Source organism: Aythya ferina (genome assembly GCF_964211825.1).
Source record: "Aythya ferina genome assembly, chromosome: 6".
In the NCBI taxonomy this organism is placed as follows: Eukaryota; Metazoa; Chordata; class Aves; order Anseriformes; family Anatidae; genus Aythya; species Aythya ferina.
Window position 1 is genome coordinate 28,466,482 of NC_140303.1, and position 13,304 is coordinate 28,479,785.

A 13,304-nucleotide genomic window follows, 5' to 3' on the forward strand; every position below is an offset into this window, starting at 1 on the left:
TAGGCCTTTTGCTACTTACATTTAGTCTCCCTAACCAACTACAAAAGTTTAGCGAGATGTATTCATGTGTGCTTTAAAGAAGGTGAACTGAAACTACTTACCTCATCATACATGAACTGGAGAGTGAGTGCAGATTTGCCCACACCTCCACTGCCGACCATAATTACTTTATGGAGTGCCAAGGAACTCTGGTTCTTGCTCTTGCTGGCAGCCATTGTCTTGTTTGCCACAGAAGTGCCAGGCAACTAATTAGATCTGCTGACAGAAAAAAGCAACAGTCACCATCCATGACATCAATGGCATCACAGCAGCACACAGGGGAGGCATCGCATTACTGTGGAAAGACCAGATTAAACCCCTGCCCAGCAAGCTTGAAAAATAGGCTATCAATGCACTGGAAAGCAAGTCAAGTCACTGGTATCTAAAAGACAAATAGAAACGCGGTACCAGAACAGTGTCTTCTCTGCAACAAGAAGACCATTAATAGAAGTGCCGAAGGTCTCACAGCAGCTATTAGCTGAACAAGCTGCTCTCATTTGTAAACCCATCCTATGCAATTGCCACCTACAGATGTTTCCAAAGAAGGAGACCACGCTTCCACTGACAGGAAATTAAATGTTTTTGTAGTTCTTCTTACAAGGCTTTACGCCTTTCCAAAGTATTTCTTTAATGTTGATGCAGCTTAGTTTCAGCCTACTAACAGAGCTATACCTTAGATCTGCTTATGAGAAGAAAAAACTTTTGATCTCTTCTCTACGTAGGCTAATAAAAAAAGCAGAGATTCACAGTAAGTTCTGGCAGGAACAAATTGCAAGAGCTTCCAATAGAAAGTCTTATGAGATGGCATTAGCATTTATTTCATGCAATTCCTACCTTTTGATGCTGCTGTTTGCTTTTGAGAAAATTCTGCTTTACTGCAAGAAATTCTCCTGTACCGATTCTTCTCAAGATGTTGCAAAACCATAAAGAGTAAGCTTCAATAAATAAGTACTTGTTAAAAAGTCTTTGTTTGTTATGTGCCATGCAAACTAAGTGCTTAGGGGCAGTAGTATTTTTTTTAAGAGGGCTCCAGCACTTAAGAGTAGCTGGACACAGCAGTTGGGATGGAGAAACACAAGCATCAGCTGCCACACTGATTAGCACAGAGCAGCAGCTCTGTAAGAACAGCCCACTGGGAACAAAAGCAGAAGTAATTGATATTAAAAAATGATGTGTCACCAGTCACGATCCCCACAATGAGGGGAAAAAAGGGATGTGTACTTCAGACACATGACTGCTATAATGGAAGCATGAGGATAGCAACACTCATGTCCTCACAGCAGGACAGCTCAGGGACCCAAATATTCACATAGTGGCTGAGTGCTGTAGGAAGAACAGCAAAACCATTCAGGGAACATTACTATGGAAAGTGACTACACCAGCCTTGATTTGTATGTGTCCATTATTCCAGAAACACAAGACATACCTACAAACAGGCCTACCAGGGGTCTCAAGTTAGTCTAGACTAATAATTCTAGAAGACGCTGCAACCACCGTGCCATGCCGTCAAGTTCTACTGGATGGAAACACGAGGCCTACAGCACCAGTCACATGAAGCACTATACTGCAAAAACCCTCAGAATAACTAGCTGTCCTAAACAAAACCAGCTAGGGACCGAAGGGTTGTTAACCTACAAGCACTGTAGGATTACAGAGGCTGGGAAGAACCTCTGGGCATTGCCAATTCCCAACAGTTCCCTCAGAACAGCTGGCTCCATTCACATGTGCTGTGTTTGGGGACTGGCAATTATACCACCCTCCTGGCAACCCACCCTGGTATACACCAATTGTGAATGCCTCCCCCCCTTGTCACGACTTTGTTCTGAAAAGCAACACCTCAAACCAAGTTTTCATTGTCTAGTGCAGGCCATGCCAGAGCAAACAGGCCAACAATGGAGGAGCCCCCTCAGGACAGTGCTTTCAAGCATTCGAGTTCCTGCATTTCTCCATGCAGAGTATTTTACTCCATGCATTTGTCACAGATGACTAACTTGCAGTGCAATAAGCGTTCATTTCAGGGTGAACACCAGCAAGTGAAAGCACGCATTTTCCTGCAGTAAACTTTTGTTATACAGCAGCCCCCTCACCCAGGACATTCCTTAATACACAAGGTCAAGGGTACAGCAATGGGATCAGATGACTTTTCAGATTCTTCTTGTTCAGCACACACACTTTTGCGTTTGGGACAGTGAATTCAGACATTATCCCAGAGGTTCCAAGCCAGGAGAGGGCTGCACATGTGATTATATCTCTTACATCTGAGAGAAAGCAGATGAGGATACAGCTCCCTGGCAGGCAAGCATGGAAAACCCCAAGAAAGCCCAACATACAGCATCTGACCTCTAGAAGTTACAGCAGTAAAGCTTTTTTCTTCACTTATAGTCCACTTATGCTGTACAGACAATAAAGTCGGATTCAACCTGCCTCAACATAGACACCCAAGGCATAAAAGCTACAGGCTGATCACACAGTGAGACCGTTTCGGGTAATAGCACAGCGTGCTCTTAGAGAAATTCATTTTGTCCCATTTCAAGTGTAGTCTGGCTTTGACAGTGGTGGACAGGCTGCTTTCTGGAAAAGCCAAAAGATCCCTAGTAACATATCAGTCCAATTGGGACTTTTTAAACCTTTGAGAAGCACGCTAAGGTTACTGCATTAGCTAATGAGGTTTTCAAGTTAATACTTTTTTTCTGGTGACACAAACTTAATGCTGCTGCATATGAAGTTGCCACACCAAGCAGTAGAAAGCCACAAGACAATGGGATTCCTAATCTTGCACTGTGATACGCAACTAGAATAGAAAGATTTACTACCAGCCCAAAGAGAAGAGAGCAAGTTTCCCAATATGCCAATTGGGATACCATGTCTTTATCTGGCCACATTACAGGAACAGCTCCCTTCCACCATCCAGTTTCACTCTCTGCCCAGTTTGTATTTCCCACATTCAGAGACTCACTAGAAAGAACATTTTAGATCCTTCCTTTCCCATCCCAACTCAATGGGCATTGGAGAATGCAGGGTCAGCCTTCATGTACAGCATTACCCAACGGGCAAGCAAAGCATAATAAACAAAAGCCAAGCAGCAGCACACTATTTGACTGTTTTTAAATCTAGCCCAGCTCTTGGCAGCCAAGGTATTTAACCCTCCCTGCAGAGCTACTACGAGTGCCACTCGAAACTTTCTGAGTGTCAATACTACATGAACCCTCTGACACAGGGGTCGTGAAACATGGGAGTCTACTCAGGACCATCCCTACATCGCATCACCTCAGTGAACTCCCTGAAAGCACTGGGCAAGCAGCCTGGACCCAGCTGGGCAGGGGAAGCAGAACCGAGCAAAGCAAGGCTGATGGTGCAACATCTAGAAGAATTTGTAATGAATGTAGTTGCCATTAAAACACTGCTTGATTTCCTTCAGCCCTTCACTCCAATCTGTCATTCCACCCGCAGGTGGAACACCATGCTCCACTTGGTATGGTAAACATCACGAGCTGTAAAAATAAACCTGCTGGAAGGCTTTGGGTTTCTTCAGGATACCATTCATCCTGCTTTGAAATAAAGTTCTAGAGTTTAGGCCAGAGCATGAACTTTTCAGGAAGCCTTTCATCTTTAAGAAACTAGAAGTAATTACCTGATTGATTTGCTTTAAAAGAAAATGACTAAGAAAAGGAGTTGATAACGGGACTTTTTGATAGTAGTTTACACAAAGCCATATACAGAGTAGAAGCTTTGCGGTGCTACTGGAAGATGCTCTTTAGACCATAAAAACAAAGACTATCAGACAGACTGGCCACATGAAACAACAAGAGCTACAAGTCAAGCCACAGTGGTTCCTGAAAGGTTTTATTTAGACTTCTGAAGATATTACTGGCAGAATGAGGCCTGTGGCCCAGTACATTTTTGCATTCAAACCGTACCACCCCCAAAAAATCTAGCCTTAAGCTCATCAACCATTTCAGCCCCCTCTCATTTGATTGTGACTTCTCCAGGTTAAGTAAGGCCTCCTATCACTGAGTAACCTGCACAATGTTGTGTCTTTCCTGGCTGGCCCCTGGGAACTGAGTACTTTAAGTGTACAAACAGCTTCATAAAGTCCAAGTTTAAACAAATTTGCTTATTTCTCTACCCTCTTCTCAGCCTAAACAGTTAAGCTCTTCCAGAACGCTGCCAACACACAGGACTGGCTCACCTCATGCCGAGATTCAGAGATGACTCCTGAATAACCACCTACATTTTGAATCAGACGACACTTTCACATCCCTTATTTCATCGGCATTAAGGCTCCATGGTTGTACAGTCACTTACAGAAAGGATACAGCACTTGTTGCTTCACAAGAAAGGAAGCAGTTTTGCTAGTGACCACCCAAACATGGAAGAAAAAAACATGAGAAACTTGCAAGTCTACTTGCTTTCCAGCAGACACTCTGCTACTACAGTAAAAAAAAAAAATTCTAGACACCTCCAAAGGCTTTAATTGGAAGCGCTTCTAGTTTTTCCCATTCAGTTTGAGATATAAAAACTGAAATAGAGCTCTAAGCTCAAAATTACTGAGATCAGCCCTTGTTCTCTTACTGTGCAGCTGATATTCTTGGACATTTCTTTTCATCACTACCCCGCCACTGAAAGCGGCCATTCTTTGGATTTCAAAGTGGGATTCTAGAAACCCTTAGCCCAATAGCTTTGACAGAGCAGCTTTGTTAAACCTTTCAGATACCTACTTTTATAGGAAAATCTGGGTATTCAACCTATTAAAGACTTAAATATGATGTCATCAAAAGCAAGCACAGAAAGGACAAAGTTTTGCAACACTATTTTAGTGATCCTCATTTATCAGAATATGAATTAGGGGCTTTGGGGTGTTTGGTTCTGTGATACGCCTGCAAGAATGCAGTCACAGAAATTCCCTGGATCACAAAACTAATTAGCAATCTCACTGAGCTATGAACTGTAAGAGCTCCTCAGCTGTTCTGAGGCTATCCAGAAAATATTTAAGCACTGAAATTCTATTAGCTTTCAATGGACTGTAAACGCTCCAACTGGTAGTTCAACTATAAAAACAAGTTCACTGGAGATTAACTGGCATATTTAATGCTACTAAGAATTTTGGGATATGCATGCTAAAAATAAAGAATGCTACTCTACCTTTTTTCACAGTGCTAATATCTTCTCTTGGCACGTCTCCAGTTATTGGTTCTCACACTAACCATTATGAAGTGCTCAACACAAATTCTTCCTGTTAGGATATCTCTGTATCCTTCCCCATTTACTGCTGGGCGTTTCTACCTTCTTGGTCATGGCTATAGATTTTCCTGGGCCACGCTTAACCAGTTCAAGGACCTCATTTGGCTTGAGATGTCTTCCAGAGCAGGTAGAGGCAGCAGTTTAACCTGCTGCAGAAAGGGGGAAGTTCCTGCCCCTGTTCACAGCGTGCTCCTTCGCGGTGTGCTGGTACAGCCAACACCCTGCTGCAGAGCATGGGCTGAGCCTGAGAGCAAAACCCAAGCCTGAGATTTACTTCTGGTAATTAGGCTTTTTTTTAAACCTGTGCAAACCTATTAAGTCTTGAAGTTGCACAAGTAATAACAGACAAGAAAGTAGCAATGGATTTGGGACACTCGATACTTTATAACAAAAGGGAAAATAAGAGTTTCTAGGGCACAGAACTAACTTTCTCCATAAACACAAAGAATATACACTGTATAGACTGGATCCTTGGTGGAAGGAGTGTAAACTACACCTAAATGTTACAGAAAAACTACAGCATGGATACATTTACTTGGTGCACTGAAACCTACAGTTTCAATCAAAATTAGTTACTAGTTACACCCAATAGACAGAATCTATACACACATTTAAAGACATTTGTAATCACAGCATCACCTTACATGACTCCACACATTTGCATGCAGGAAGAATGACCTTGCTATGCAGAGACTTCCAGTATTTTTATGAAATATGCACACCTGAAGTTATGTAGAACTTGAAGAATAGAGACACCCAGCTACATTGCTGCTTTAATTAATCATGACATAAGCAACCTATGCAGTCTAGCTCCCTATTCTTTGCAAGAAGTTATAGCTAGGCTGAGGCAACCCCTCAGTGAGGACACTGAGGCTGTCCTCAGATCTGGGTGACCAGGTGTTCTGTAATTCAATGAGGTCACTTCTCTGTATATACAAAAAAGCATGGTCTTGTGTATACTTAGCGCATTGACCTCACCACCCTTGTCAAGCCCAGCCCAGCTTTGACAGAGTTTCCTGAAAAACACATCATTACAGCTTCAACAGCAAATCTGACAGCAGCATTTACTTGCTGATAAAATAATTGAATATGCCCTCTCATATCATTCAGTAGGTGACAATTCTAGATCATTCATTAAGAAGAATGAGTGTCTTGCATGCCAGCAGTAATTTCAAGATAACCTTGCTTAGAACAATACTGTTGTCTGAGGAAACCTGAAATTAGATAATCCAAATCCTACCCAACAGTTCTAGTCTGCACCAATGCTGTGTGTTGCAACAGCCCAGGCAGTCTGACTGTCAAAGGGCAGCTGTTTAAAATAACCCTTAGTGTCAGATCTATGCTGAAGCAGAACACAAACACATACATACTCCTGTATCTAAGGTAATTCAGTGTCACCTTTTTAGAATTCCCCTCAAATGGAAGTAAAATGGCAACGGACTAGAAACAAGTTGTGCAGCTAACTGAAGAAGAAGAAGGACTGCCCTTAGATAGCACTTATAAGGTGCTACACACCCCAAAACTGCTTATATCTGTATTTGACTAAAGGTTGCAAAGGTCAAAGTTAATGCTCTCAACAGGCTGATAGCAACAGATCAGGAGACCATCAATGCATGCAGTCATCTCAACAGGACCGTTTTCAATACTGCAGTCACATGCTCACACAGCACTGCAACTCGTTTTATTTGGAGCCTGAATACAGACACTAGAATGCAAGCCTTATTTCTGCTGCTTCATTTTGGTCTTGGATCTCTTTATACAGATCTGTATAAAATCTATTACAATTATTCTATTTTTGTCTCAGACTGCTTAGGTAGGCATCTCCATTTCCCAGCTTAATAAAGCAGTGCCTGTCTTGCCCTTAGTCTTTATAAATACAAAGAGCATTCAGCCAACAAAGGGAGGAATCACAGAAGGCAGCATTAAAAGACACTATTAGAATAAGAGGACAGTTATACGGAGCCTTTCCAATTTGCTGCCAAGCTTGGACTACGCAATGATACCAAGTTCATTCCTGCTCAAACAAAACATACAGCTCATCCCAAAATCAAGCTAATTAAGCGGAATTATAGCTACTTAGTTGTGCATAGAACTGCCTAGGTGACCAGCAGCTCGCAGTGGTACAAGTTGCCACTAAACCAAACGTGGTTTTGCTATTTAATTCTTGCACACTGAACGCACACCAAGCAGTGGAAGCATCTGCAGGAACAGAAGCTAACGGCTGTCTCCACTGCTGTTCCACTTCATCTACCAAACCACACTATCTGAAGGTGAACTCTTCTGGGATATGATACATGAAAACAGCCTGAGCACGCTGTGGCCCTACAGTCATTAGGTGAGTCATCTCCATCCAGACTTCCTCGGAGAAAGGAGATGAACTGACAGCTTCCCCTACAGGCTTCCCTATGGATCCTGATGGAGGCCAGAAAACAGAGACAATGTAAGGGAGGGAAGACTGCCAGAACTCCAGCATGCACCAACTTCCCAGGGAGAGCACCATAAAAACCTGTTAACGAGTCAACTGTAACGCTGCTCAGTTCCTCTTCAGGCTGCTGCAGAGTCAAAGTGCAACTCATCACCCTACCAAGGCACAGAGAGACCCACATGGCCCTGTGCCTTCAGGAGATCATTGCTATCTGGAAGCTTGAATTTCTGTCCTGACTGCAGCGTGAGTTGCAGTGGCACAAACACAGGAGGAGGAAGCAGACGGCAGAATTGCAGTTTTAGTGTCATACCTGTCCTTTTAGATTCTAGCAGCAGCCTTGTATCCTTCCTGCTTCACGCGGTGCAACCTACCAGCTCTGCCACGTTACTGCACCATCCTGTCACATAGGTACAGGCCCAGGTCAGCGATGAAGTAGACAAGCACAAAGCACACGCTCCCCTTCCCTAACTAGCAGGGTTACTTCTTCCCCAGAAGAGACAGAGGGTGCATCAGGCCCACAGGCGTTACACCCCCCAGTGGGCCATGCAGCACCACCCCGCAGTGGGGCTCCAGGGGAATGGTCCCTCTCCATCACAATCCCCCCAGCCTCTCACAAAGCACTCACTATTTAGATAGCTACAGTCAGTTACTAATACTCTGATTGCCTCACTGTTTCACAGATGGCACCATAGAAGCAGTTATTTTTTTTCCAGAAAACTCTAAGACCAGCATCCCATTTTCTATGTTACTGTGCTAAGTAACCAGCAAATTGTACATGACACCACGTGAAGTGCGCTCTTTGTTCCAAAAAGACAAAGCATTACCTGAAATGGAAATCTTAAGACACCAACACCACTACAGCTAAAAAGCAGTTGTAGGGATGTACCTGGCCAGACTGCTCCTGGTACTTGCAGGAAGCTGGCAGGTCTGGTATTAATGCCTGGAAGACATCTCAGACATGCTACAGACAAGACTAACCTACCACACTGCTCTTAGCCTAGCAAGAATTTGCTAGAAAACCTGGTAAGTCTTCTACAAGCATGAAGACTGAGCTAATAGCATTAATTGGTATTGCTGTGGTAGGTTTGTCACTGTGGCGGCAACTGCCTAGTGGCCTAACTACTTGCAGTGAGTTAAGGACAGCATTTCTCACCTTAGTCAATGAGGCTCATTCATACCAGATAAGTGACACTACAGGAGAGTTGTACAACAGCCTCAACTCCTGTAATTGACTTGCAAAATGTATTCCAACCTTCCTTCCTTTGAAAGCTCCTCTGTGCAGGAGCATGCTCTTCTTCAATACACAGCACACACCAGGTCTGCCAAAGCACTGCTGAGAGATAATGACATGTTTCAGATGTTAATCTAATACTGATTTTTAATCAGACCTCTAGGAACGTAACAGATACCTCAGACAAGTCAAATTCTCAGCTTATGCAATGCCTTTAGTAGGTTCACTTTGAATTCCAGTGTGCTAACTTCAAATGCTCTATCAGTATGAGGTTACAAAATGGTTTCAGTCATTACTTCAGTGGATTACCTGCAGCTGTACTATCCACAAGGAAGTTGCCACTACCATTGATCCAATAAATTCCTGCCAACACTAATTCAGCCATGAGCTTGCACAGAGTTGCAGGGTTTAATTCTTCTGCTCTCGGCAGCATTACTAAGCCAGGTTTCCTTCCCTACCTTTATCCTTAGCTGTTGGAGCTTACCCCCTGTTCTTGCAAATGCAGCACACAGCAGCAGACAGGCTACCACTGAGGCTGCTACCACCGCTCATTCAGAGGATGGATCTGGCCAGAGCATGCCAACTGTCTTCAGATACCCCAGTGAAACAAGCACCCAGGATAAGCCAGAAGCCCATCCACCATTTAGCCTGCCTTCGGTACTACCAGCAGTAGCGACTGTTCCTACCCACACAATTGCCTGTCAAACATTCCTTGCTCCGAAGCTGAAACTGGAGTCCCGTGCTCACAACTCTGTGCCACCACGAGCCGCTCAAATACCTGCTGACATTTGATGGAGGTAGTGAACAATAAGCCCCTAGTCCCCAAGTTTACTATTAACCACGGAGGCACACCTCCCCAAGAGGGCTGGGGAATCATCTCCCTGTAGCCTCTGAAAATACTTGCACTATTTTGAGCACCAAACTGAAGGGCTCGCAGATGCATGCTGTGAGTCATTAAGCTCCCTCAATCAGGCACACTGCACTGGAGTGCCAAGCACCGAACCTTTTCGCCATCTTTCGATCGATACACTTGCTTCACACAAAGCAACAACAGTGACATTTAGTATTTCAGATAATGAGGAGTTCTCTCATTCCGCTGCGTTAAGCCTCCTTTAAACAGAATTCTTCCCTCAAGTTGCCCCAGCCAGAACAGCGGCAGTATTTCTATCTTTAAATGCAGTGCTCTGACAGCCCAGTTTCCAAGGGCCACATGCAGTCTCAGGATCCCTAAGTTAACCTAGAAGCAGCTGACTTCAACACAGAACTCAGCACGTACTTAGCCCAGGACACCTCCCTGTGTACGACCTAGCAAGAGACAGGCCACACGGAAAGCAGAACCAGCTCAGGATAAGCCATACATTTATCCCTGCCTGCTCTGACACATTTCTTCTCCTCAGAGCTTGTTACCAGAACAGAAAACTGTTGTCCTGATGCAAACCAGCCCATCTCCTAGCTCTCCTGCCCTTCCAGGGGAATCAGCACAGCTGGTTGCTCTGCACACTGCTGCATGCAGGACAGGGAGCAAACAGGAGATGCTGGGGGTCTGTGTGCAGCTGCAGGGGCTGTAATGCCGTCAGGATCACAGAGATGAGCTGGGATCACTGGAGCACTTTTTAGGATGGACAGGCCAAGAAGGCAAGGCAGGGGAACTTCCCTTTCCTGAGCACAGCAGGAATGAGTGATGCTCTGCCCGAGGATGGACAATCAGCCTTAGGGACAGGTTTAGTGTCCCAGTCTGGTCTTGCTGCTGACTGCATCTCCAGAAGCATCTTCCAGCCTCAGCAACTCAACAAGCCGGTGTCCCAGCAACACAGCTCCTACACACCTCGTTCCTGGGGAGCCTTTGGGATAGGAACACCTACTCAGAAACTAGAGCAAGTACAGCAAACCTAAAAACTTACAGCAAGTCCTCCATGACAAACACTTAATTAGTTACTCTTGAAAATAAAAATCAAAGTTCCTATCTGGCAAGTACACCTGCTGTTATACCATTAGAAGACAGTTGTGAATGCTTATGGAAAGCAGCTGAACAAAATCACTGCTTGATCTCTGTTTTACAAGCTGAATGAGTGAAGTTGGACATAGGAAAAGGCTGGCACTGATACTGTACAATAACATTTTGAATTAAGTGTCTTCTTCCTTGACAGCTTCAGAACAAGATTCAGCCGATAAAGCTGAGTTTGATCTCAGTTTAACATAACAAGGACAACCCTAAGCAAATTCTCATTGAACATGCAGAATTGTTTAAAAATTAAATTGCTTCTTAAATTGTATTTTTAGAATAGAAACAGAATGAGAAGTAACACCAAATCCAAGCACACATTCCATTTTTTTTGAAAGGCCATTTCTTTAAATTGCTTGGCTAGTCTGTTTTATTATATGGTGGATAAAAGTGGAAAGCTGCCATAAAAGTCACTCAGTGAGACTTTGTGGTGACTGCCCTGATGAGAATTCCTTACCTACCCAAAATGGGATCTCGGTAAGCCAAAAACAATAAATAGCTGAGGATTACCATCACGGGGAAGTTTCTTATAGCAGCAGCAGTTTAGAGGAAAGGCTGCATCAGAGATTACTACACACTCTAGAATTAGTTTTTTCTAAGCAGGGAGTGGCTTCCTCAGTTACCAAAAGCACCTCTTCTCTGGACAGCTGAGGAAACCAGCATGCAACCTGATCTATAAAAACACTCCACTTGTTAAGCTTCTGCTCAGGATAGTGCTCTCCTGGGTAGAAGAGTGCTAACCTTAAGAAAAACACTATATTTAGCTAATGCTCTGCAACATGGAGTCCGGAGCTCAGGTAACTCCTACAGTTCAGCTTTTTAAAGTGCCCTGACATGTTGTGAGCGTCATCCCACAATGATTACACTACAATAACCTCATCAAGGTGTTTCCCCCCCCTTAACCTACCATAAGCCAATAGTTTGGAAAAACCTTTGTCATCTATTAGGCAAGTTTGCCATTCTTTCAGTTGGCCATCTAATGAACAAAACCTTGCCTGATGTTCGGGCTAAGTCTGGGTCTCCAGTGCTCCCCTGAAAGATGGCCTTTTAGTTCAGGTGAAGACATGCACAGAAAGAGCTAGAAACCTAAGAAGCCACAGCACCTACATAACTGCATGTTTTCAGCTTTTCAGCCCTATGCTTTGACTTCAGATTAGTTCTGTCACATTTCAAATTTAAGGATATTAAAAACTCTAGCTTCAATACACTTTGTTGCCTGAAATATTTTTTTTAATCACATCAACTGACAGCACCACTAATTCATGAAGTAACAGCTGACAGGCTTTTTAAGACTGATAATTCCAGAACTGATTTTTTTTAGTCTTTGACATACGATCCCGCAAAGCTTTCTAGTGAAGACTGTTCCCATTAAGTCTCACATTCCCACAATCAACCATTATTTGCACCTTTCTGTACCATGTCTGCATCCATGAGAAAGGCCATGGGCTCAAGGTCCATACAAACCAGTTCTGAGCGACTGCTCTAAGTGAGCACCCTGCCACCCTAAGTAGATTCAAGTATCTGCTTGCACAGCAACCTCTGTAACATTCCCGCATGACTTCATGGCTTTCATTTTGACAGGTCGTAAAAATATATTTGCACATCTCAAGCGCAAGAGACAAAACAGATCCTCTAATATCACTATTAAAGCAGCATTCAGAAGAACACGAAGAAACAAAGCACGAGTTATGTAGACTTAACTTGCTTAACTGACAAGACAACTTGATATTTCTGGGGCAGGCGTTGATGAAATTCTCTTAGTCCTGTTTAATGGGCTAAAAGGAGCTACCCACAAAGCAATCACACCCTGGCAGCTATTAACAAGTACTTTTTAACCATCCACTCCACAGCCTCTTGTGAAGAGCCACAATTATATCACCAAACAAAAGGCACTGTTTTATTATTACCACTAGGAACAGCCAAGATTGTTTGCTGACATTCCTGCTCCATCCAACAGCAGATAACAAGCACTGGAACCTTATCACCACCGCTTGGTGGTGGCACAGAAGTTTGCAAAGACAGGGCAGGGGGAGGGAAGGGATATAAAAGCCTAAAGAACAAGGCTTTTATCAGCAGGACAGTGTTTTCAAGTCGAGATAGAGTTTGAGAATGCAACTGCCACCTAACCTGGCTGACAACTGGGATCAGCACCTCTCATAAATCAGGCACGCAAGAGCTACTGGAAGTCATGCACACAGGGTGTGGGAGGCAGCGAATGCCAGACCTGTGTTCATCACTTCTGTGGCACCCCCACAGCCACTGGATTTCGCTCGAACTCCCAAAGATAACTGCTTCCATCCTGAAGTTGTTTGCTTCGGGCACGAGACACCTGCTGGCCTTGGGTGCTGCTTTTGTCTTGATCCCAC

The 13,304-nt window shown here is 43.9% G+C and overlaps 1 protein-coding gene across 4 annotated transcripts in view; it reads right to left on the reverse strand.

Moving 5' to 3' along the window:
* The window catches only part of RALB (RAS like proto-oncogene B), a 44,958-nt gene that overhangs the window by 7,886 nt on the left and 23,768 nt on the right, over nt 1-13,304 (reverse strand). For 2 of the 4 annotated variants that reach the window (XM_084523260.1, XM_084523262.1), the window contains one exon: nt 102-258. In XM_084523260.1, the coding sequence (XP_084379386.1) occupies nt 102-215 (114 nt within the window). In that variant the 5' untranslated portion in view covers nt 216-258. The remainder of the gene's footprint in view (nt 1-101; nt 259-13,304) is intronic. The other 2 variants (XM_084523259.1, XM_084523261.1) reach the window with 1 other exon arrangement.